This window comes from Gadus morhua, chromosome 6, assembly GCF_902167405.1.
Source record: "Gadus morhua chromosome 6, gadMor3.0, whole genome shotgun sequence".
Taxonomy (NCBI): domain Eukaryota; kingdom Metazoa; phylum Chordata; class Actinopteri; order Gadiformes; family Gadidae; genus Gadus; species Gadus morhua.
In genome coordinates, this window is record NC_044053.1 from 21754437 (window position 1) to 21780887 (window position 26451).

Genomic DNA, 26451 nt, shown 5'->3' on the forward strand with positions numbered 1-26451 from the left:
GTTCATTTTTTCTAATGTAATGGTGTTCATGTTACCCAAGGTAATGGCGTTCATGTTAACTAAATTAGTTAAAATGAACACCATTACCGTAGTTAACATGAACACCATTAATGGTGTTCATGTTAACTACGTCAATGGTGTTCATGTTAACTAAGGTAATGCATTATACTAAGGCATTCATTTATCCATTGTTTATTATGGTATGGGTTAACCCCAACCCTAACCCTAACCCACTAAGGACTGCCGATGGTTGGCCAGTCCAACCAGAGTGAAACCCCTAACCCTTATATCTGCCAATGCTATTTAAGAACGCTCATCACTGCATTAAATAATGTTGATCCATGTTTTAGAAATGTACTTCTATTTTAGGTGTCCTCAGAAAATGTTATCACCAATGTTTCAAGATATGCTCTGAAGCTGCCCTGCCTTTATTTTCCTCAGATTCTTGTGATTCCACCCTACTACAAGTGCTAGATGTGATCTGAGAGGCATTTTGTCCATCTTGTGTGTCTGTCTGTGAGTTTGTTCTTGCCAAGTAACTGTTAATACAACTAAATAATACAGATTTTAGTGATTTTAGTTAATAAAAAAAGTTGATGATCTCAGGCGCTTAATTTTTGCTTCCGCAATCCGAGTGATGTTATTTATTTAAATGAACGAGACATTTACTAAATAACGATTTGTCTGATTCAACCAGTGGTAAAGCTTGTGCTTGCAAAAGAATGTCGAAGAAAAATGCACAAAACAATTTTCCTTTATCCATGCTACATTTATTAAATAGTATAGTTATTTATGATTACAACCATGATTATAACCATGATTATTATATCATGAATAAAAAACATAATATAACTGTGATATGTAATATGTTTAATTATGACTCGTGATTTAATTTTAAAATTTTTTACAGAATTGGAGAATCATGCTCCCAGCCCAACGCGCTTTGATTGGCTGGCCGCCCCCCACAGCTCGCGCGGCACCCTGCAGCGCTGCACAAAACACAAACAGCAGCGCGCGATGTTGACGGTCACACGTGACGACCACCAGAGCGACGTCCTCTCCATCCTTCAGCACGCGCGCGTCCCCGCCACGGAAGACGACCCTTCGGATCACGTGGATGACGTTCACGCGCTAGAGTCGTCGACGCGTTGTTTGGCTCCGGAGGAGAGCCCATCTGACGACAGACACACAGCAGGGGTCACGTCGAGCAGACAGGGCAGTGTTGCGTTCAACCCTTATGGAGATATGTTTTTGTTGTTGTTGTTGTCAGCGTTTTGAAGACAGAAGGGCGCGTGCATTCAGGTTTGCCCGTTTGATATATTGATAGCGCGCTTGCTTGCAAGAATTCGAGTTTGCATTTCTAGAAAATTAAAATGGGTTCTAGACTGAGCAGACAGAGTAGTCTGGACAACGATCACTTCACCAAGAAGCGTCGCCAGCATTTAGACAGCACCGGACACGGCGACCGGGGGAACCGCGGCGGCGGAGACTTTTTGTTTGCGTTGATGCTGAAATCGGATAAGCTGCCCGGGATGCTGCGGAGAGCCAACCACAGCCCGTACACCCGGCGGGTGGCGTGGATCAAGGAGATCCAGAAGCTGCTTCGTGATCGCAGAATAGAGCAAGCCACCGACGTGCTCAAACTCTTAAGGAAGGTGAGAACAAAGTGCATCTTTGGGATTCGATCAAGGGTCAAATTGAACTAGGTCAGCGAGGGGTTATAGGTCAACACTGTTTACCAATTAGTGAACAACAGATGAAGAAAACCGACATAATAGGATTTGCCTTAGCATCAGCCTCTGGTAATCCATGGCATCAAGTTACGTTACGACCTTTGGCCGCCAAAGCAGAGATGTGGAGACGGTTCAGTTGTATTCGATTGTGATTATTTAATTAATTTGTCTCACACTTGGATTCGGTTGTGCCATCCACAGGTGCTCTGCTGCAGTGTAGCCTGTGTCGCCAAGAGGACGCTGGTGGTGTCGCCGGTTTAATGTCACTACGTCTCTCTCTATGTCGTTTCCATTTTATTTTTGGTTTGGTTTTGAATGTTATTTTCTACCTCACTGCACGTTGAGGTATATCAGTGAATATATTCATAGAACGATGTGCTGTGTAAGGAGACAGGAAGATAGTACCTTCTTCATTCTCACGTTCTGCTTATGAACCTCCATCTACAGAAAAACGTTGCAGAACTTGATAGCTGGTCAGGGCTATGTAAAACATATCTAAAAACAACTGGAAACTTTAGCACTTTTTCTCCTCCCTGTCTTCAAATCCACTCCTCCTCATCCTACATGGTGGTCTGACCCACCGCCCCTCCCCCTCCCAATAATGGACCAGTCCACCTGCGATATTACTACTGAGTCGTTAATTACGGCCTCAGTTGTTGCCCTTGTAGTGGAACGGTGACAGAGGATTGAATGACCTATATCTTGGGTTGTTTGGTGGCCCAGCATAGCAACACGTTGGCAATCAGGTGTAAACTATAGGAGACAGGATCCTAAGGTCATGCCATATTGAGTGATTGTAGACCCACTTGATGGATGGTTCCTGTGTTCAACCAGATAATGATGATGATGATGCTGGTGTGTGTGTGTGCGGGGGGGGGTTAGTCTCTCTCTCTCTCTCTCTCTCTCTCTCTCTCTCTCTCTCTCTCTCTCTCTCTCTCTCTCTCTCTCTCTCTCTCTCTCTCTCTCTCTCTCTCTCTCTCTCTCTCTCTCTCTCTCTCTCTCTCTCTCTCTCTCTCCTCCCTCTCTCTCTCTCTCAGAGCCCAATCAGATGTTAATTAGCCCTAGGCCTGGGGAGGGAGGTGAGAATGGGGCTGTATCTGGGAGCTCTTTAATCAAGCCAACCAGATAAACCGGCCAGCCCAGAAATCGGCATGGCGACGGAAAAGACATCGGAGGCCTGAGCTCTTTCCCCTTTTTCAAATGACCCCGGCTCTGTTCAATTTGAAAAGAGCTTTGTTTCCCCTCGCTGCTCCGAGTAAACATGTCAGAGGATTCTACTCTGGTATCCATCTCCATTTAAAAACAAAAGTAGGGCTCCAATAGCAAATCACCTTTTAATTGGCTTGTTAAAGCTAGCTGCTGCCATGGATGGATGGGGGCTAGCCCTTTAATTCCATCGAAATAAAGCAGGGGAGCCGAGGATTGAGGCGTCAGTGGGATTCGTGCATTGATCCTGTCTACACTGCAGGTTATTTTTACACCCTTGGTTCTGCAGCGTCTCACTTTTCATCGCTGTTTACTGGGGCCCTTGTTAACAGGCTGGCCGCTTATGAGGAAACGCCTGCCTCCCACTCCTACTGTCCAACACAATCAACACCACTGGGCTTTGATTATCTGTATGTGTGTGTGTGTGTGTGTTTGCGTGTGCCTGTGTGTGTGTGTGTGTGTGTGTGTGTGTGTGTGTGTGTGTGTGTGTGTGTGTGTGTGTGTGTGTGAGTTTGCGTGTGTGTGTGTTTGACGTATTGTTTCATTACAGTGCGCTGGTCAGTATAGGATGGCCGACGCTTCCATTACATGGTTTACCTTATTAGGTAGCCAGACAGACCGCATGGAATCAGATTCTGAAAGTCAGCCGGCCGAAAGGATTCAATTTAATTCACACAACTCACCAGATATCCATCCCTCTCCCTCTCTCTGTCTCTAGCTCTCACTCACTCTCTCGTTTTCTTCCTGTACCTAACATTATTATATATTTATTTCTTGCTGATTTGATTTATGTGTTGTCCTGACCCCAATCTGTCATTTTCCCTCTATCTCCTTAGAAAAACATTGTTATTGCTGCTAATGGTTATTGTTAGAATAAGTGATCCTTCTGTGTGTGGTGGGGTCCCACGCACAAACTGAAATCCCGAGCTTAAAATAGTTTTGAACCCCCCCCAGACGGTAGAGGATGTTGATATCAAACATGTTATCTGTTCTCTGATCGCTCAGGACCTGGGCCTGGAAGGCTCCTCGCTGAACGACATCCTGTACAAGAACGCGGCCTTCCTCAACCTGGTGGACCCCATCTCCCACGACCTGCTGCTCAGCCTGGCCCGGGAGATGCAGTGCCCCAAGAAGGTGAGCTTCCAGAGAGTGGCTCCACTGGCCTCCTCCTCCTCCTCCTCCTCCTCCTCCTCCTCCTCCTCTATGTAACACATGAGAGTATAATGTATGGGTTCCTCCTCAGTCTCCTGACCTACAGCTCATTTGACATTCAACACATTGACATTTGTGCACTGTGTTGATTCTGCCCTCCATATATATTCATGATTTGATTATGGATCCGTAATATATCCATATATTGGATATATTATCCAATATATGGATAATATATCGTATTACGTATTATATATACAGCATGAATGGATAACAGCCCAGGTTGGGGAAAACGGTCATGAGTTTTGCCGTGTGGCTCCCTGGGGTGTTTGGTATGTTGTATTGAAACAATGGCACTTTAATTCGGCAAAGGCACTTCAATTGAAGAAAGTTAGATTGGCATTGTCATTTGCCAAATCAACAACAAAACAAGAACAAACACAACGGCTTGTGCATCTTCAGTGTGACCTGGTGAATGCTAAAAGCCGCGGGTACATCAGACGCCCGGGGCTGTGTCCCCGGCGGAGGAGTGAAAGCTCGCAGTGAATCGACAACACATTGTTCGTCATCCTCGCACTCTTCCATTCGGCCGGGCTTCTGAAAGCTTCCCTCTCCCCTGTTGCTCCCACAGGACGCGGACACCATCAAGTCCTCAGACAAGATCTGCAGGCAGCTCATCTACCACCTCACCCCTCACTCCAAGTGGCTGAGGCAGAGCATGTCCAGACGCAAGTCCCAGGCCTGGTGAGTTGGAGCTTAACCGTCGGGACTAGTGATGAATTTCCTTATTATTTTCCTTGATTCCATTTGCATCGGTCTGTTCTTCAAGAAGAATCGTTCAGAATTGTTTGTTAGACTCAGCTCCGCCCTCGTTCTCATTCTCAAACGATCGTGCAAGTCAGTCATCAATCAACACAACATTACAACTTTAACCAAACGTAGCGGGATGGGGGGGTGTAGTTGATTATTGGATGTCTAACATATCAGCAAGATAATAGACTTGATTTATCAATGATGGACTTTAAAAGTGTGATGAGACATTCAAATATTGTATTAATCTGGCATGACACAGAAAATACAAAGACAGCATGCATTTACCATTTCACTGATATTTAATCGTGTTAACGTACGCTCGCTCACTAAGCCCATTTGTATTTTTTCCAAAAAAACGGTTGATAAACGAGAGCGTCCTAGACTCTGTCCTAGAACAGCATACGATTGGCTGGCTCTCGTGAGTCGAGGCATCTCTCAGTCGGTCCTTCTTCACCACTTAAGAGTAAGTGAATTAACAGCGACTCAGTGGCTAGTGGGTCTGGGAGGAGTCGAGTCTGAGAACGAATGAGACGAAAGAGAGAGAAGAATCAGGTCTGTTCGTTCTTGATAAAGATTTGTTCATTCGAACTGATTTGGTCGCAAACAACCCATCACTCGTCGGTTCCCTTGCTTTGGGCATCGTGATGATGGAAGCTTAGAAGACCGTGATGGCGTTTTTTATACGCACTTATTGTATGTTGTACGTCTTTGCACTTAAAAAATGACTTAGCATTGTGTAGTTTCTTATCCTAGCTATCTTTGTTGTTTATGGGGGAATGGGTTAACCTAACAATTGTAAGTGCTCTGCGCTTATTTCTATGAACATCCTTACTATACTGACGGCGATATATTGTTGTTTCTCTTTCTTCTGACAAATGTACTTATTTGGAGTCACTACAGCTGAATCACTTCCATCTTTGGAGCTGACGTTAGGGCCCGGGAGGAGGGCGGGCAGATGTAGCCCGATGAGGGATGCCATGGTGACCCGTCAGTCCTCTTTCAGTTAGCGGCTGTGGTAATGTCTCTGGACAGAGCGGGACAGCCGCAGACTGTCTCCCATCATGGTTATGGGTCTGGTTTTGGACCACGACAGCGACATGTAGGGAGGCGATGCTCGGAGGATGAAGCGCATCCCGTGAGCGGATCGCTTTTGATGTGCAAAGCGGTGAGTGTAAGTCAACCTTTAGGAGGGGGGACGTTGCGTTAAATCAACACTGACAGTCAGTGTGCCCACATCGCTCTTCATATAAGAGTCCTGCGCTGCCATCGTCATGAGACGCTGCCGGGAGCCGGAGCCTGGAGTCTGCCACCAGCTGAGACAGCAGGGGCTGCATGCATCATTAATGATAACGGGAGAGAGAGAGGCTCCGACGTAACACAGGACTCTCAGTGGTCCCGATCTGGGACATTTCCTCTCAGTCGTGTTGCCAACCGACAAATAGATCTATCTCCACCAGATGGAAGTGCTTAATAACACCGATACTAACACCAATGATCATAATGATTATTAAATAATATAATTATAAACCAGTTATTATTATAAAATAGTAACTGCTGTATGTGGTCAGTGGTCACACACACACACTCACACTCACACTCACACTCACACTCACACACCACTTCCCACTTGTATCTGTCAGATTAAATTGGTTCCAGAAGTTACATCTGAAATACTTTTTGAGTAAGTTAACATAGCGGGAATGTTTTGGAATGTATTTCAAATTGTAACAAGCGTTCGCTGTCAGGCTGAAGGCAATTTGTTCATCCATATATACTGCATGTGTGTATATAGGGAGATAAAGATCTCTGAAACAATATTGTTCTGCCCTTCATTATCTAGCATCAGCATTAGCATTGCTGCTGAGGATACTGACCAAGTGGCTTAAATAGAGAGGATTTTAAGGTAGAATAAGATATTCAAGCTTAGAATAGCCTGCCACACGTTATATATGTTGTTTAATATTTCATGCCTCTGATTCATTGTGTGCTTTATATTCTCTACCAAGCAGGTTAGGTTTTCTGTTGTTCTGCCTGTCTGTCTGTCTGTCTGTGTGAACAAAACACATTAGAGACATGCTTGGCTTTCATTAAATATAGCAGACGCCGGCTATAATGAAGTAAAGATTGCACCTTGCTGGTATATATGTTGGTGTAGAATCACATGGCTCCTATTGTATGATGAGTAGTTGAACAATATATTATAGGCTCAAACAGAGTAGACTGTGTAGATCTCCTTAATATCACTTAATGAATGGAATCTTTGCTAAATATTGCTCAGTTAGATGAAACAAGCCCTTTCAAGTTGTCTAATTACTGCTGATTGAAGCAACCCTTTGACTGGATAGCAGTGTTTAGGTTTATATAGCATCTGCCATAGCATATTGCATACTTCTTTCTTTATTACATATTTCATGTAGACTATTATCCAAACAATCGTACTTCTATAATAGCAGGCCTGTCGTACCAGTTACTGAAGTTACTCATGTGCGCATGTGCCAAGCAGCCAGCAGCTCACGCACACACAGCATGCGCAAAGGCATACATACACACCGCATACACACACTGCACATGCGCACGAACATACATGGAAACACACACACCGCACATCAAGACAAAGGCAGCGACAAATACACGGAAGCACAAAGACACGCACGCACACACACCCGCACGCGCACTCAACGTACGTCAAGACAAAGGAAGCGACACACTCGCCGAGCTAAGATGTTATGTTAACATAATGGCTCCTCCATCAACACACGCGCAGGTTAGAACACGCGCACACACCGCAGCGACACTCGCTCAGGTAAGACGTTATGTTTTTAAACATAACGGCTCGACAATCGACACAATGCGCAGATAAGAACACACACGCACGTGCACACACCGCAGCGACACACGCCGAGGTAAGACGTTATGTTTTTAAACATAACGGCTCTTGGCCAGGACACTGGAAGAGATGTTTAATCTCACTGATGATTATTATTTTCAACTAATAGCAGTTGCCTTGCATTTTAAAATGTCATGGCACTTTTTAGCCCTGAATAACAGAAAAAGCTATTTACTAAATGATTTGCATGCATAGTACTCTACACTTTCCATTAAACAATTACCCCTGTTACCATAAATTGACTAATTTTATAATGTAATCAAATGCTCACACACTAGCTGCTTGCAGACACACGTGTAAGTCCTGATATTCTCCTGATGGGCTGTATGTGTGAACAACATATCCTGACATTTGTACACTGAAAATCTCCTGAATAATGCAACCCCTGAGGTAGTAATTTCTCTGCAGGAAATGTAAATTACCTTATATGTGAATGAGGAGTAGAAAGTCGGTATTTCTCACACCACTTCAGTGGGCGTGTTGATGACGCTTCTGCATGTCGAGTGGCCTTCTAAATGAGAATCAGCCTGTTGCCTTTTATTCGCTGAATTGTTTAAAAATATTTAAATGTTGGCACTGCCCTTAAGTCATTTTTGGTGAACGAATGATATACGTAGTAAAATGATAGGCAAAAGGTTATTATATTACGCTCTCAGAAATTTGTTACATTATCGACTGGGGTTTCCACATTATTACTATGGGTTTAATTACAACTAGAGGTTGAGCGAAAACTCTAGTTTCTTTAAAAGTAGAGTTAAACAATCTGATACACACAGGTGATTTGCGTGCGTGCGTCCGTGTTTGTGAGTGAGTGTGAGTCAGAGTGTGAGTGTGTGTGTGTCCGGGTGCATGTGCATTTGTTATGCAGTGTCTCCTCTCATTAATGTTTGCTGGATAGTGTAGTCGGCGCACCCGCGCGTCGGTCCTGTCTGATAGAAAATGGCAGGTAATGCAGGCCGTGCCACCTTAGCTTTTGTCACACATCACCCTTTCTGCTCCAAGCTCTCTGCTTCCAGTGTTTTCAACAGCCAAACCTAGCATTCAGAACCAAAGCAAGGCTAAAGAGTTGATCGACCACATTGGACTTAAACTTCATTCAATTTTGACTAGATTAGGTTTAAACTAGATGCGATAAGTATTTGGAGGTTTATTTGTTTGTTATTTCACAGGTGATTTTCTTCTATTTTTTGCCATGTCTTGAGACAAGGCGTTGTGTAATATTTAGGTGCACTTATTCAGTGATTTCATTTAGTTTTGTAATTTAGACTCTTGAATAGTGGGTTTGCAGGTATATATTGCTGCACTCTGTTCAATGCAACACAAATGGAGATTGATCATCCACAGCCTGAAGGTCCCTTAAGAGATATAATACAAGCTGTGCTCTCTACTATCTGGAGGGAATATCTAGTAGCTTCATTAGTGCGCTTGTATCATGCTCTGTGGACAACAGTAGGACAAAAATAGCGATTTAAAGGGGAAGAGGTTCATCATTGTTTTAAAAGGCTGACATGTATGCTGACATATTACAGTACTGTGATTATAATATAAGATAATAGATAATAGTTAATGTAATTATAATTCATGACGTTGAACTTGAGCAAACATGGAGCATGTTTGATTGGCTACATCCAATGTGCTTTAGCTCATTTCCTTCACCCTTTCTTTTTAGTTCCATGTGCCCATAAAATAATAGGCAGTGAACCCATCAGAACCCATTCACCCTTGCAGGAGAGTCCAGGTGGGGAGAGACCATTCAGCCCTTTGTGCTTCTGGTTGCAGATGCTTTATTCCTTTGGTCTGATGAAGGACAGAGGGGCGGGAGTGGGACAATAGAGCTGAAGGAGGGGCGTTCGTCATTAGACCTGTTCACCTTTCTAACACCTAAATGTTGACCGGATCGGTAGATTCGGCGCCCACAATCCCCCCCGTAACCAATGCATTCTCCCCTATTGTTAACATTCCCCGTGACGTGCTCAGGTGTGTTCATATACAACTGTACTAGAAGGGGGTCGCAAGTTCAAATTAGGATATCTAACCAAACTCTACTCTCCTTACGCTGCTGATTCACTGTGCCTCATTGGCTATATCCTAAGCCAATCTGAGTGCTTCATTTACTTGGCCATTTTTATCTCTAAACACAAGATGAAGATTAAAATATGACTTAAGGCAATTATGCTATGAGGCTAGCAATATCCAGTTATGTACTACAGGTTTCACAAATGGGAGGGTTTTCAGGAATGTATTCATAGTTGCCATGAGCCTTTATCGACAATTTGAGCAAAACCTCCCCACCGCAGACGGAAGGGTCAGTGGCAACACCAGTGACGGGTGCCGTAATGGATGTCACGCTAAGTCACTCAACACGCGAGGAGGCTATGATTCACAGAGACTACATCAGCAGGTCACAGCCCATACTCACCACACGGCCGAGAGAACACACATCCCGCTAAATCCCTTGTGAATTACATTTTAAGAGTGCACAGGTTTGAGTGAATAGCGAACCAGTACCAATCATTGAGAGTCAAGGCATAGCTGATGGCAATATACAACAAATCCTGTTTTTGCTATTTCCATGGCCCATTTTGCTGAGGATACACCTTAACAGACATCTTTATCTCTTGAAAACAATTCCTGCAGCAATAGATAAAGATTATGTTTGGTTTTTCCTTTGAATGAACATAATGGTTATAATGAAAAAAATATCTGTTATATAACCTGGTAATTTGTACACGATTATTTTTGATGAACTTATTTAGTTTCACACAACAGAGCTCGCACTCCAGTTCTCTGAAGGCAGAAGCTTGAGCAGTCTGCAGTTCACTTACAGGCCAAAGAGGCCAGTATTGAGTGGGAAAATCCTTACACATAGTACTGTCAAATCCCAAAATATGAACATCGTTGCTACATTGACATCCATGTGTTATTTTGCATGCACTGATTCTCAGAATGGTAACACTATGTGACATGAGGGGGAGATCTCTGACTTGAACCCAGCATGTCAGGGCTCCATGGCGCGTGGTGTGATAGGGCTCCGGCTGCTGGCCCAGGGGGATGTTATGGCTCTCCTGTTAACGAATCCCTACGCCCGCGTCTCTGCGTCAGCGTTTCGCTGCTTGCTTGTCCTCACTCCTTTTTTTCTGCTCCTTTTATGCAACACGAGAAACACCACATGGTGTCGCAGATCTCAGATAGAGAAAACATTGGGAACGTCAAACGCCAACGTACATACACATTTGCGTTTTGATTTTTTTTTTATGGGAATATTAAAAATCGGAAAAGTAACACTATTTATGCATTTTAAGGAGATTTGTTTCCCTTTTAATAAGCCTCATTGGAAGAATGAACCATGCTCTCTCCCTCTCAATCAGCCTGAAGACCACCCTGCAGAAGAAGCTGTCCAGCGACGGGGTGGACCTGTCTGGCATCCCCTTGTCCAGCCGGGACGTGCGGCAGGTGGCCTTCTACCTACAAAACAACGGCGACTCCATCGTCTCCGTGGACATCAGCTTCACGGAGCTCACCGACGACAACCTGCGGCTGCTGCTGCCCCTGCTGGGCCTCATGCCCAAGCTGGGCACGCTGGCTCTCAACGGCAACCGCCTCACGCTTGCCATCGTCAAGGACCTGACGGAGATGCTGAAGGAGCCCAAGCAGTTCTCCAGCCTGGCATGGATCGACCTGGGCAACAACGTGGACATCTTCACCATGCCCCAGCCGCTGCTGGTGGCCCTGCGGCGGCGCTGCAGCCTCCGGAGCAGCCTGCCCACCATCTACGAGTACACGGAGGGGCAGCCCTACTGCTACCACCTGGAGACCTCCATCGAGGACCCCAGCCTCTACGAGGAGGAGGAGGAGGAGGAGGAGGAGGTCGGGGAGGTGGAGGGGGCAGACGAGGAGCTGGAGGAGGACGACGGCGTGGGGGGCAAAGCAGGTCTGGAGCCTTGGGGCCTAGGGGGCAAGCGGCTATCCAAAGACTTCACCCTCCACTTCTGCCAGAGTTGATGGGGGCACGGGCCCGCGCTCTGTGCTCGCCACTGCGGTCGAACAGGTCTTCCCGCAGCACCCTGTTAGTTCCTTTGCCCTCCCGCCCACACACCATGAGCCCCGTCACCCTTTGAGGGGCCAGTTCAGTTCAGCGCCCCCACCACCACCACCCGGCCTCGACTTCTCACACCAGACCTCCACCACTGTACTCCAAAGTCCTTTTCCCGGCACTGAGCGGCCCGTGACGACACGCAAACATCATCCCTGAGTAAACCCAGACAAGCACACGCGACGACGGCGACAGAGGACTTACTGTGTTGGCGGAGGGTGCTCTTGGGATTCAGGCGTGGTTTCATTGGAGGGGGGGCTGGACGAATTCCTGAACAGGTGGGTCCTCTCTGTCACCTCTCTCTTTGTGCGTGCGTCTCTCCCGCTGCCTCGGCGGCGACGGCGGCTCTGGGAGCTGATCCTGAGGGGTTTAGATCAGTGGGTTGGGCCGAGGAGCGGCATGACGGCGACAGACGGGGGTTGAACCTGCGGTAGGCTTCAGACGGTAAAATAAAAAGGCCCAGCGGATCTCTGTGTGTTCTCCAGCGGGAGACCGGGGGCCGAGTCGCTCTCTGACAGACGCTGCCCAGCGCCGCATTGTGTGCATGTCTGTTAATCTCCCAACAAAAGCTCGGACACAAGTTCAACCGACTACACAGCCGATGGGCCGTCACGTGATGCCAGCGAAACTGCTGGGTCAAGACTTTTATTGCACCCCTCCTCCCACACACACACACACACACACACACAGGACACACACATACACCGTACACACACACACACCGTACACACACACACACAAACACTGTATACACACACACACACACACACACACACACACACACACACACACATATACAAACACACACACACACACACCGTACACACACACAAATACACACACCAGACACACACACTCAACCCCCACCTTTGCGTCCACCTTGTGAATACGTGTGCGTCACTCGTGTGTCGACCCCAACGGTAGACACAAAACACGGCTCTGTTCGGTACTTCCACTCTGTGTGTGTGCCTTTGTGCGCCCAAAGCAATCCGAGGAGAAGAGGCAGGTACTTGACGACCGGTAGCCGACTCCTCTGACTTTGTCCTTTTAGTTTTTGTACACGCCCACACCGATACGAACTGGAAGGTTATGTGTTACTTTACGTCGCGTTCTTCATCCATAAAGTGTTGGCACACAGCCGTGACCCAGACACGCACAGCCGGAGGCTCGCTGTGCAGCCAGACAACAGACGGGCCCCTCCAGCGTAGCCCCTTCATGTGTTAGGTGTACTTCAGCGTTTACGTTTTCTTCTTCTTCGTTGTCCTGTGTTTCGTGTGAGGCTCAGCCATGTTGTTGTCCAGAGCTGGAAGCCACCAGACTATTTAATATTTGAGTGTCATGTTATTGACCGTAGCGCAAGAATATTTGCATTATACTATTTATATTTGACTTTTGCTGTATTTTTTAAACGTGACAGGTTATTTTTTATATTATTTAGGGGGATTTACAGTGATAGAACACCCAAGGAATCCATCCATACCATTGAATATGTTCCCGTTTTTAGGTGAAATGAACCACGATTGTTGGCAATGATCACAGAATAATGATCATCCGCATTGTTGATGTACTATATGTGTCTAATTGTGTATCGTTGTGTGTGTCTTTGTCAGATTATAGGTATGATTATTTGTATGGTTGTTTTTAGTAGCTGGTCCTTTGTCTAGCAAGTTAATGACAGTGATAACTCTGCAGAGTCCACAAAGAAGCACAGAACGCTGCAGTAATGATAACCAAAAGCAAAGAGGGAAACGTTGTGTCGTTGTGATTGAAACACAACGAACTGTTACAGGAACACGCTGATACGATGACACGCAGAGATGGGCCGTCTGGGCTCTGAACCGCTCAGAGCTGCGTAGGAATACTACACCAATTAATGTTCCGTGGGTCAATGTCAAGCGCTCTGTCGTATCGCGTTTATCTGTGTCACATCAAATTTTCATTGTTGACGATAATCAATAAAAAGAAAAAAGAATCCTTTCTCCGCTTAGGGCTTCATCTCCTTCTTGGTATGAGTTTCTGCAGGAGGCCGAGACCCTGACACCAGACCAAGACCCCAGACCCCAACCCAACCCCAAACCCAGACCCTGACCCTGACTCAGACCCGTTCTCATGGGCGTCTCTCACCAACCAACCGCTGCTTTCTTTGCAATTAAATTCTAGTTCTCTATGTCAATTTGTACGAGCTGGCTGGGGACTGTTTCGTACTGTTTGAGCGTTATAGGACTCCCAAAGGCACACTGAAAGCCACTGGGTTAGATCCCCGATGGTCTGCAGCCTACCTGCAAGTAGCCAAGATACCCAACCGCCTGCTTTCCACACCTGACCCGTGTGTGAATTCCCTTTGGATAAAAGCGTCCGCTAGCTAGATGAGACCTTTGTGTGTTGCAGATAGGCTGGTCACACAGGGGACCCCCCATCCACCACCCCCTTTGGGGATCTGACTCTGGGAGACCTTTGCTGCCCAGCTGCCAGGGATGATAATGTGGCATTTGTGACAGGTGGCTGCTTTAAGGTCATGGCACAGTGTGGACGGCAAAGACACATTTGAAGACCAATCCCCCCAGCCTCCCTTATCTGACCCCTTCACCACTGGGGTGCACCCACGTCTGGGGTCCCCTCATTTCTGGTTAGCTCTGCGGAGAATGCCGAGGGCCAGCATCTAGGACGGTACAATGCTTGTTTGCTACATCTGAATTGAGACTCTGTTCGAGCCCTGACGATAGATTCATCACGTTCCTCTGAGGCAATGCAGATAAAACTGCGTCTGTGTGACTCATTTCCTCATCTGATTATCCTCCCCTGGCACAAAAACAGATAGGATACAAAAACGACTGTATGCATAATCTATTATTCATGCAAAACAGCGGTTTAATCAATCAGTGAAATGGCACAGGAGGCTGTTGAAGGATCATTTGAATTGATATGACTTTGAAGATTGTTAAATCACCATATTATCAATTTGTTGAATTATTAATACAATAATGGCAATAATTTCAGTATTTTAATAATGATAAAAATATATAATCCCTTTACTCCTGATACCCTTTCATTAAACACTCATTACCAACTTTGGCCGCACAACAAAAGAGTTCTATATCATTGAAAGATATTTAATAGGTTGTTAGCACCATTCATTTGCAAAGAACCGTTTCTCTCATATTTCAAAAGCATAAAACAGTCTTTTTTGTCCATTTCATAATTGGTATTTATTTCATACTAATGAAGGTCAGTCAATTACAATATCATTCATAATTTGAGGCAAAAGAAGTGATTGAATATTAAACGCAAAATAGTAAATAAATAGTTAAAGTTTAATTAAAGGAGTAAAACAAAATGGCAGGTTTAATAATCTGCATATTTAAAAATAAAAAGACACACAGGTGTACCTCCCATTTGCTACCGCCACCCTCCCTAACTGGCCATGTGTGATGTGAGACAAATATCAGCTAAGAAAATAAACTTAAATACATGATCATCACTCACTATTCAATGCCCTCAACAAAGAAAAGTAGTACAAAATCAAAAAGAGAGGCTGAGGTAGAAAAGTAAAAAGAGGATTTTCTCTTCCTCTATATTAAGGGAGGCAAACAATCACAGAAACAATCCTATTGTTTAATGGTGCCTCTTTTAAAGGTGAAGAAAACACGAGCACTCAAGTTAAGTGTGACGTGCATTCCGTCAATGTTGAACCACGCCCCCTCACACCTGCTCCAAAACAAATTCGTCAAGTTTTTTCCAATGCCATTTCAGTTTTTCTTTGACCTCGGACCACAATCTTTTAATCTACTGGCCGCAAATTCTCCCCGACTTTAATGTAACAATTGTAGATCTCAAGATATGTTAATATCATCTCCGGCTTCTTCCCATTGGTCCCAGATTCTCCTTATTAACAACCAATACGACCTCTCGTCAGTAGCCGGCTGCTTTCCCCTGTTTCCGGAGGTCAGACACTGCAGCGATGCAGCCGTTGTCCTGTTCCACAGAATTCACCACATTGTAGAAGTACGATGCGTTGGTCTGGGTTTGTCCCATTGAGGTGAGCGCCTCTATCAAAGACTAGGAAATATACAAGATAGAAAAACACACACAAAAGAGTCATTGGATTCATATTGATCACAGGTTATAATTTGTGAGATGTAAAAGTAGCATATGCGTCCTTTTTTGTTTTTTGGCTACTAAATTTAGATTGATTGCTTTGGTTGTTCTCAGCCTCAGCTCTAAGTCTGTTAAATGACCTTGTGTCAGAGTGGTGCATTACCTTGTCAAAGCTGGGTTCGAATTTCAATTCATTCTTGGAATCAACAAAGACCACAGGGCTGTCTGTCGCCTCTTTGAGGCTTTTTCCAAACCATAAGTGGTTCATGATAGTCTGCAAGAAACCAGACACACATGAGCCCCTATCGGAACAGGCGGGTACTGAGGCTGAATCACCAGGGAGCACTGTTCTGTACATGCTGTCCTCTGGTACTTCCTGTGACAGATAGCCGGCGTGTGATTACCAAGGCGGTGCCAGTGATGATCATGCTGCCCCCAGACGCCCCGATCACCAGCGTCCTGGTCTTGGATCGCAGGATCGATGGAGACATGGAGGAGGGGGGCTGCTCTCCTGTTCACCACCCAGAGGATGACATCATCGTACAATATAAAGCTATGGTACAGCATACACAGGGAATAAGCCATACATCAATGTTTACATGAAATCATTATATATATATATATATATATCTCCTTAACATTGATTAATGGAAAACAATTATCATACAAAATTATATTTTGTACGATTTGTTTTCTAATGTTCACCAGATCAGAAATGTCTTGCTCAAACATAACAGTGTATCATCTTGTTGCATAATGGCACTAGACACTACCAATTTAATGTTTAGGGCCATTGGTAATGCAATGTTTGTAATATCACCAACAGCCTGTTTAATATTATTCTTTAAGGGCCAAGACAGACCATATGAATCAAAATATGTTTATTTTATATGCTCATAATACTATCAACAAGGAATCTGTGATAAAAATCCTCAATCCTCAAAATCCTCAAAAATCCTCAAAAACACTCAAACCTCTATCCCCTGCCCTATATATCTCACATGGCTTTGCACTCAATTTTAGCATAATGATGAAAGCTAAAGCCAATACCTGCAACAATGTGCTCTGCTTTACCACAGAAGTCTGTCAGCTGATTGTTGAGGATGACCCCAGTGCTGGGGGAATACACCTTGGATCCAAATCTGAGTGATGAAACAAAATGTACTGAACTCTAAATCCTAAATCCTGCTCGACACGAGGCCTTCAATCTGCCCGTGCTTTAGTCGTGATAGTGTAACAAACATTAGGTTGATGCTGCTGGTCGCTGCCACGGCAGTCCCGTCCTCAGCCAGGACGGACACGTGTGTGGTCCCCATGCTGTCCAGATACGGCGTCATGTTGTAGTACTGAGCATTGTGGCTCCCCCTCCCGCTGATCAGACTCCGAAGGTGGTCGGCAAAGCTCTCCTCTGTGATCTTCTTCGCCACCTAGTGACATCAAAAACAAGGTCTACGTGGACAAAGGCACATCACGAGTACAGCGTCTGGGATAGTGTGGTGGGGACTCCTGGACCAAAGACTGTTGATCCCCGACCTCCAGTCTACAGCTAAAGCATCCTTCAGCAAGAGGCCCCAACCCCCACCTGCTCCTTAATGACCTGTATCGGTCTTTGACAAACCCTTTCTCAATACAATTGAGGACTTTAACATGATGTAATTGGCTCCAAAAGTTATACATACTGCTCCTGAGTTGAACTGTGGGTCACGGAGGTGTTTCTTCAAACCATTGGCAAACTTGCAAGCCTCCACAAAGCGATGATAGGTTTGAAGCCTTTCCTCCCCCATCATAGACTCTGGATTTGGAGCATACCCTGTGTGGGGAAAGGAGGGGGATCAGAAAGTGTGTAAGTAGGATCAGTCTAGTGTTGAAGAGATTGCACAGTGCAGGGTTTGAGAAGTGTACATTATATTATATATTATAGTGCAGAGACACACACAATGGTGAGATTCTTTAGTGCATGGTGGTCCCCAAACACACACCAACACACATACACAAAAAATTCCTCCTCTGTATTAAGCCCTTATTAGGAGCTTGTAGCAGTGGACCGCCACAGAGATGAGCCCAGGAAAGTCTACCATTTTTGGTGGACTCAGGATGCAGTTTAGGGAATCTCTGTGTGACATCTTTCCTCTCAACCCAGAGCGGAAGTGAACCATCACTAATGCATGAACAGCCGTTAGCCTGAGCCCACCTGCCCTGTAGATTGCCTGGATAGGCTTTACGCTCATCTTAAGTGTAAGTTCATCAATAAGGGCCTTTCTTTAATGCTGATTGGCTCAGACCATGCTTATTTGGTGGGGCACATTAGCGATTTGTGGACAAGCCAATGTTGCTGTTCATGTTGAATTTGCCTGGGCACTTTAAGCCCTGGCCAGCATGCTGCCCATCACAGCAGGGCCACATAACCAAAGGCCCCCGTTTTAACCAGCCAACATGGTGAGATCGTCAACCTGATGAATGAAAACAGCAGAGAGCATGGGTCGGAAATCAGATACCGCAAGAGTCTGAGTTATGCGTTGTTTCTTGTTAGCTTACGAAGATATTCTATCGGAGAAAACTATGTTGATGAAGCTTTCAGAAGGGAAAACTTAAGCGACACTTTGTTACAGTTAACATCTGCTGGTCAAGTTTGTGTTTGCCAATTACGCACTAACAGATCCCTGCCTCCAGCCTCATGATTGCTCAAAGCAAATATGATATGAAAGCAGTGTAACACCGCCTTCCCCTCGGTTTGAGCTTGTCTGAAATTTGTGGGACTAATCAAGCAGAACTCTTAGGTTCCGGATTCTGGTCAGGACCCGCAGCATGGGGATCAAGACCTCACTAAAATGTGCATGTGGACAGCCAAAACAACCCTGTCCGAGGCATTTACTCCAGGGGGTAAAACCTGAAGGATCTTAATCCCCTCAGAAGTGGATTTCAGGAGCTTTCATAGGAATATGCCCATTAGTCCCCCTCTGTGTTACCCCTCTCTGAACCAACTCTACCTCAGGCATGGCAAGAGCTGGTCACGCAAATCAGACTAAACTGAAGTCGTCCTTTTCCCTCATAGCCGAAGCCAAGCTCCTCCAGCAGGCCCATATTGTTTCCCAGATGAGTATAAAGCTCTGAGGAAGAGCCAAGCTATGGACAGAAACCTTGGGCTGGTTTAATTCTGGTAGGTGGCACAAGTTGAGACAAACGTGATACATTCCTTGGCCTGGATTGCAACATCCCATAACCAAGCACCTTATCCAGTCTCAGTATTTTATTCTAGCCCTAAACAGATCTATCAGGAGATATGCCCAAAGTACTGGATGATATGGGAAATAATTTCAACACCATCCACAATATTATCTCAGACTGTAAAAAACACCTTTCTGGGTGAGATCATGTGCCTGGTGGTACCTTGGTTAACTTAAATGTGTATTTATTGTTCTTCTATCTTTAATGCAATGAGGCGAGTTTAGACACACAAGTAACCATACTTCTGGTATTTGGCCATTTTGAAAAATTATCTTCCATGGCCCCTAAGGGCCAGATTTGCCGCACCCTATGCTATAGCTTTTCATAACATTGAAAATGTACATCTGTGTCAAATATGAGGCTCTTATTTTAATTGAGCAAACTGCTGAATTTGGCCTAACAGCCCAGCTAGGAGTGGAACCACCCTGTCCATGTGTAAGTGGGAACGTGTATTGAAACCTTTCATGATGTTGAGGATAAGGCCAATTAAGGCGCCCCCTGAAGGAGGCGGAGCCAAGTAAATCTGATACTCCCCCAGGGAAACGTTCCAGGCATCGCTTACTCTGGCCTTGTAAGACGCCAGGTCCTCAAGGGTGAGTTCGACTCCTGGTTGGAGAAGCAGAATGGAGAAACAATGATCTGCAGGGGCAAACCGAATGCGTTGTGGATCTGAATCATTTGTAATTGAGATGGAACCAGTGAGCATCTGACTTTTTGTACCTGGCTTTGCCGACTACAATTGATTTACATTCACATTTACATTAAGGGCATTAAGCAGACGCTTGTATCCAAAGCGACATACAATAAGTACATTTGTCAGAAGAAAGAATGGTCATAGAACCAACTACCAAGCACTTACCATTGCTAGGTTAACCCATTCCCTGTATACAACAAAGATAGCTAGGATAAGATGCTACACAATGCTAAGTACTATTTTTAAGTGCAAGGACGTATAACATACAATAAGTGCGTACATTAAGTGCCAGGGCGTACAACATACAATAAGGCTTAAGAGGGGTGTGGGGGGCCCCTAGTCTTCAGTCTAGGTGAAGTCTAGGCTGAAGTCTAGGCTGAAGTCGAGGCTGAAGTCGAGCCTGAAGTCTAGGCTAAAGTCTAGGCTAAAGTCTAGGCTAAAGTCTAGGCTGAAGTCTAGGCTTTAGTCTAGGCTGAAGTCTAGGCTGAAGTCTAGGCTGAAGTCTAGGCTGAAGTCTCTGCTATGCAGAGTCTAGGGTGAACTCTGAACAAATGAGTCTTGAGTCTTTTGCAGATTCTTACATAATTATATTGTCTCTGGGGTCTACACAAATGGGAGACTGAATCAACAATACCTTCATTTTGTACATCGCGGATAAAATCCTCTGCGATCTGTCCAGTGTAGAATGCATCTGCTCCCTGTTTAGCTAAAATCTCCAGTGTGTCGGCCAGTTTCTCAAACTTCATGATGTCACCAGCTTTCAGGAGGTTGCCATCCTTGTCAGAGTACAACTTGCTGTTGGTCAAAAATGATACAATATATCATTACTTCTTCACTATATGGTATTATCTGTGACCTAAAATCTGTATGTACTTTCATATTCTGGTGTTAGTGGAAGGGGGGGTTCTCACCGTAAAGAACCGTTGGTGTTTTCTAAGAAGGGGATGAAGCGAGCCTGGACAGGGGGAATGGGGAACCCGCTCCGAGCAAGTTTGATAGTGGGCTGGAAGAGCCTGGCCCAAGGAAGCTTTCCATACAGTTGGTGTGCAAGTTCATAACCTCGCAGTTCCCCTGGAACCCCAATCCACTGACCCACTGCAAGGCAAACACTCACATGATACATCTGTATCTAATACACAGGTGGGCAGACGGGTACACAGACGAAGAAACAGGCAGAAGCAGGCAGATTTACACATTGTCTAAAGCAGGCAGACAGGAAGGCAGGCAGACACCAGAGACTAATATAGCCAGAGCATTCGGTTGTTGACATTAGTGACGAAACATTGCACCCAGCTCTTGTTAAACTAGGTGTTTAGTGAGATGTGTATTCATTCCAGCAAGATGAATGGTTTGAGCTGCTGTTCCTCTATGTGTGGTCTTGGCAACCCCCCCACCCTCTTAAACCAGGTCTGACCTGGGGCCAGGGAAGGAAGGGTAGTGTACACAGATGATTATCTTGGTAAATAAACACAATTATAAATTATATTTGGCAGCATTCCAATCTCCTGAGGTTCTTGCGTGCACAATGTCTGAAGTCTTGTGCCATTTTTGAAGAGATTACAAGGTCACACCCTTAAAAACAAACGGATCAGAGACAGACAGACAGACAGACAGACAGGCAGGCAGGCAGGCAGGCAGGCAGGCAGGCAGGCAGGCAGGCAGGCAGGCAGGCAGGCAGGCAGGCAGGCAGACAGACAGACAGACAGACAGACAGACAGACATGCTCAATACCTGGAGTCCAGCTCGGTGTTTTAGAGCAGTCCTCCATTAAGTTACTATTGAACATCTTGGGGACGGTCTCCCGTGCATTGATGATTTTCACCTTCCCTTAAAAAAAGAGAAGAAAATAAGTAGTAACACTAAATATCATATCCGGACGTCAATTATAGTGTAATGGAAGTAAATTGTGAAATGATTAATTGTGTGAGTGAGGGATGTGCTCTTGGTGCGTGTGACAGCCCTACCACTGCCATCCATCACGGTGAAGATGGTCCCTCCGCCCAGACCCATGCTCTGCGGGTTGATGACAGACGTGCAGAGCAACGCAGCGATCGCGCCATCTACCGCTGAACCACCGCTTCGAAGAATATCTCTGAGAGTCACGCAGGAACAAAGTTGGAATCACTTTTAATGCGAGATACGTAGTCCTACGTCATGGAGAAAAGTTGCCCACTGAGAAATGTGTAATAATCTAAGGTAGGAAAGCCCAGTGTAAACAGAAGCGTTTAACTGATGTTCAAAAATGCAGCCACTCACCGTCCAACCTTGGAGCAGGTCTCGGAGTCTGCGGCTACAGCTCCCTTCGTGAAGCCCCCCTCCGGACACGGGCTCTTCGCAAGCATTACAACACACACTATCAAAACTACCAAAAAACTAACCAGAAGTAAGCCACAAGTCCATATCCGTGCTTTTGAACGCGCCATTGCAGATCATGTAGTTAGACTGATGCACTGAGGTTTAAATACTGTCGACTCTGTAACTTGTGCCTGACTGACTGACTGGAACAAGAAAGTATTCTCCCTCTCTTTAGCCAATGTTTTGCAGACCGACAATGAGCTCGCAGTTTGGAAGTTCAGATTCGCCAGCCAGCTTGAGCGTGCTCCTGGGCGGCGTCTGCTTTATATAGGGGGACGGATCCTGACGCACCGTCCTACCGTGAGGGGGGTCGTGCAGGCGCGTGCCGTCCATATGGGCAGGTGGGGCGGCGAACTCCCTGCAAAAGCATGCTCCCAAAATAAATAATTCCTCAGTAAATCATTGCTCCAAGTTTGTTTTTAATAATGTGATTGTCGCATTAACAATCTATAGTTTCTGTAGGCTTTCCGACTATTTTTGGTCTGTTGATATCAAATTGATGGTGGCGATTCTAGTTGAGTTTAACGTGTCATGCAATGTGGGGCAGGGGAGCTCAACGACTGCGTCCCTCCGTATGTTTCTCGCATAACCCTGCAGGCTGCAATAAGAATTGCAATCCGCGCTATAAGACGCCCATATGGTCGTAAAGTATTCTGCCCCATGGTCATATTATAGGAGGGTTGTTGTTTAAAATCGAATTACTCCGCCTGTTTCTTTCGGCATTGAAGCCTATTTATTTATTTATTTATTTCAGCAGGTATTTAAACCTGATTTCATACCTGATTTAAACAGCTGTTATTGAGAAATACCTGATTACGAAGCAAGAAAAAATGGTCACTCTGATGTCAACATGGCTAGCCCAACGCATGTATCTCTTGACCAGTGGGTAACTAAAAGACAGTTCACCCTCACAGCCTACGTGGCCAGCCGAAATGGCTTCCGCGTAGACTTTGAGGATGGAAAAGGCCAAACCCTTCTTCAGTGAGCATAGAGAGATGGGATGATGTGATGACTGTTACACCACTTAGAGTAAACACCCCAGTTTGCAGAGTAGATGGATGAAGTGGGCGCGCCCGGCAATCTGGATAGTGTTGATAACCGCTGCCTCTCAGAAACCAACCAATAGCTGCCCGACACATTAGGCGACTGCTGCACTGTCCTGTCCCCTGGTGAAGGTGCATCTGATCTGGCCGGCAAAGGCCAGGGTGCCATGCACGAGACAGCAGCAACAGAATCACTCTTCATCCCAGTGTAACGCTGGGACACCATCAGCTGACAGCAGAGATAGAGCAAATTTACGAATAATAACAAGGGGCAGGCAGAGTGAGCCCCTGGACGTGTCCAACGTGTAAAAGTGGACAAAGGGGTCGGGGGAAGACCCATCATGCAGCCGTGCAGATGTCTACGACCGATACGTCCATGAGCAAAGCCGTAGAAGCGGCCACAACCCGTGTTGAGCGAGCTCTAACATCCACTGGTGGCGGAACCCATCCCAGTGTAGGCTAAAAAAACTCCCTCACACCCGCTAGAGAAAACGCCCCACTTTGGATGTAGTGGGCGCACGCAGGCACTCTAAGTGTTGATAACCGCTGCCGGTAGAGCTTTTCCCGGCAGGATCATCAAGCCAAAATGGCTTCTAGCATTCTAGGAAACTAAGAACGCTTCCCACCTCACAGATTGATAGGACAACGTGGATGTTACACCCAACGTAGTAGAGGGAGTAGAGGGATAGAGGTAGGGTTGAAGTGGGCGTAGGCCTACTCTAGTTAGCGTTGATAGCCTCTGCCTCTCAGAAGCGGCACGTAAAGAAGCAGAAGCGGATAAGTAAATAGCATTTGACTTTACAAGCAACAACTGATTTGTTGAAAACGCAAGGATCCAGAATTGGCTTGTTGAGAAGAGACAAGCCAGCTCCGCTGCTGAAGCCATGCTCGCAACTGGGTCCTGCAACCTAGTCTCCAACCGCCGCCCCATACAGGGTGGGGGATGGTGCTTGAACTAAATGGGATGTCCCGACTTCAGTGTGTTATCCAACTGCTTTGGTAAACGCGTCGATCTCGTAAACACGCATAGCGCTCGTAGAGATGCTGAGCAGACCGCTAAGAAAAAGCTGTCTAGGCGTGCGCCACTGAGAAACCCCTGCAGTGCGGGCCTACAGCGACTACTATGAAGGTATTATTGTAGCAAAAGTCTTTAGCACCTGTAACTGCAGAATTTGAATGCGTACACTAAAGTCACAGTAAATTTGAAGTCGTATATATTTATTTTGCATGTGTACTCTAAAGTCACAAATGTGTAACAGTACATTTGTAGTCGTAAATATTTTTTATACCATTGTAAACACAAAATAGGGTCTACGAGTGCGCAAATCTGTGTAACAGGTGCACAAATCCTTTTGCTACAATTATTGCAGCGCAGTTGGTGCAAAACACATTCGCACACCCGTGTTTCATAATCTGAGAACATGCCCAAAAGGTGTGCATTCGTAAACCCAAATTTGAACTAATGCATCAGAAGTTGCACATCTGTGAACGCTATGTTAATTCAGCATTTTAATGAGCGAGCACAAAACCATTTTACAACTGCTCGAATCTGCTCCTGCAAGTCTCAGCTGTGGTTTTTTTTGCAGGTTGTTTTGCACCACGTCTAGGTGGTAAATGTGTAGCAAAAGTATTCGTATCCGTAGATGACAGAGCGTCCGTGAGCGGGACAAAATAGTCCCGCCCATAATTTCCTAATCCAATGAAAATCGCCGGCAGGGATGCATTTCTCAAATTAAACTAAGCCCTCCCTACCTTTTACAGTGAAAAAGAAAAAAATATTATTAAAAACTTAGAACATATTGTTTTAAATTTTGGTAGAACCTATAGGAGCAACAGCACCAAAAAGTGACAGAAAAACCCAGGATATATATATCTTCGTTTTTTTCCTGTGAATGGGCTAAATGTATTCAGCCCTAGCGGAGTGGCGTAAGCTTCCATTCAATTTCGAATGACAGGTATGGTGACACGCCCGCTTCATATGCTTCCCATTCGGGCTAAAGTCATTCAGCCCAAGCACATTAGCGTAAGTGGCCATTTTATTGCGATTGACAGGTGTCGTGACACGCCCCCATTTGGGCTAATTTCATTTAGCCCAAGCGCAGTAGCGTAAGCTTCCATTGACGTTTGATTGACAGGTGCCTTGACACGCCCCCTTCATATGCTTCCCATTTGGGCTAAATTAGTTTAGCCCAAAGGCTGACCTAGCACAGTAGCTAGAGTACAGTGACCTTCGACTAATCACAGCACAGTAGCGCAAGTGCAGTATGGCGGGCGTTAGCATGAAAATGAACGAAGTGGATTATTTACTTTCTAATCGGTTTTCTTTAATGTCTTTGGCGGAAAAATTGGAAGTGAAAAGATTGGGGACACATCAACCAAACAATGTACCGATTTACTGTCAGGAGTGCGGTCAGAATATGGCCGGTAATAGTGCATTTGTAAGCGGGTCAACTACGTTTCGTATCGAAACATTAAAAAAGATGTCTAAATAACCCAACATGACGTGACAAGTGTGTAGAGATAGTGGCCCCTCTCCAAGCTGCATTTCAGCGACAGGCAGTAACAATAAGGTTCTCTAAGGAATCGGAAATTATCTCATTTAATGTTGCATACAACATTGCCAAAGAGGAGTTGCCATTCTCAATTTAAATCCGAAATTATTCTCATGAAGAGAAATGGATTAAACATCAACCCGACGTATAGCAATGAGATGGCATGTGCACAATTCATTGCAGTAGGCCTAATGGGCGACACCTTAAAGCAAAAGACAGCTGCGGACGTCGGAAACGCCACATAGGCCTACATGTCCTTCATGATTGACGGCGACACAGACGTCTCTACCAAAGAGTGTGTGATCGTCTACAGCCGCATTTTGCGCAAAGGGAGACCAGTCAACATTTTAATTGTGTAATACTTTAAGCACAAAAAAAAAATTTTTGCTTAATGGTTTAGTTCGAAATGTTCAATTTCAGCTCAGTGAAGCACTTTAAACACCTTATTTTTATTTTTATTTATAATTGTGCTTCAAATAAAGACATGCCATTCTCTACACCTTAATCTTGTTTAAAAATCATTCACATTATATGAAAGTTATGAACAGAGATATAAAGGTGGCGTCTGGAGCCCTGTGAAGTATTGATAAATGTAATGCATTC

At 45.3% G+C, this 26451-nt stretch overlaps 2 protein-coding genes across 4 annotated transcripts; one reads left to right on the forward strand and one right to left on the reverse strand.

Annotated features, from left to right (window-relative positions):
• The first annotated feature begins 1028 nt into the window (after window positions 1-1028).
• On the forward strand, window positions 1029-13862 carry lrrc75ba (leucine rich repeat containing 75Ba). Its single transcript, XM_030359492.1, has 4 exons — window positions 1029-1655; window positions 3945-4073; window positions 4723-4835; window positions 11160-13862. The coding sequence occupies exons 1-4, from the start codon at window positions 1374-1376 to the stop codon at window positions 11791-11793; spliced, it is 1158 nt and encodes a 385-aa protein (XP_030215352.1). The 5' UTR covers window positions 1029-1373; the 3' UTR covers window positions 11794-13862.
• Window positions 13863-15176: 1314 nt separating this feature from the next.
• ggt5a (gamma-glutamyltransferase 5a) lies at window positions 15177-22615 on the reverse strand. Of its 3 annotated transcripts, XM_030359557.1 has the most exons (12): window positions 22155-22321; window positions 21863-21990; window positions 21630-21725; window positions 20810-20993; window positions 20533-20693; window positions 19664-19810; window positions 17659-17789; window positions 17222-17406; window positions 17030-17121; window positions 16384-16490; window positions 16143-16253; window positions 15177-15940 (listed from the first exon to the last, which is right to left on the reverse strand). In XM_030359557.1, exons 1-12 carry the CDS (start codon window positions 22319-22321, stop codon window positions 15794-15796), a joined length of 1656 nt encoding a protein of 551 aa, XP_030215417.1. In that variant the 3' UTR covers window positions 15177-15793. The 3 variants fall into 3 exon arrangements, with proteins under 3 accessions (XP_030215417.1, XP_030215418.1, XP_030215419.1); XM_030359558.1 differs by lacking the exon at window positions 19664-19810 and having other exon boundaries at window positions 22155-22612; XM_030359559.1 differs by lacking the exons at window positions 15177-15940; window positions 16143-16253 and having other exon boundaries at window positions 16399-16532; window positions 22155-22615.
• Window positions 22616-26451: the final 3836 nt, after the last annotated feature.

Bases quoted from the DNA above. Each gene is read 5' to 3' on its own strand.
- ggt5a (XM_030359557.1), bottom strand. From the start codon at position 22,321: ATGGCGCGTTCAAAAGCACGGATATGGACTTGTGGCTTACTTCTGGTT. The intron at 17,407-17,658 runs GTATGTATAACT...TGATGTCACTAG, and splicing joins CACAGTTCAACTCAGGAGCA to GTGGCGAAGAAGATCACAGA. The intron at 16,491-17,029 runs GTATTGGCTTTA...GGTGGTGAACAG, and splicing joins AGCAGAGCACATTGTTGCAG to GAGAGCAGCCCCCCTCCTCC.
- lrrc75ba (XM_030359492.1), top strand. From the start codon at position 1,374: ATGGGTTCTAGACTGAGCAGACAGAGTAGTCTGGACAACGATCACTTC. The intron at 1,656-3,944 runs GTGAGAACAAAG...CTGATCGCTCAG, and splicing joins TGCTCAAACTCTTAAGGAAG to GACCTGGGCCTGGAAGGCTC. The intron at 4,074-4,722 runs GTGAGCTTCCAG...TTGCTCCCACAG, and splicing joins AGATGCAGTGCCCCAAGAAG to GACGCGGACACCATCAAGTC.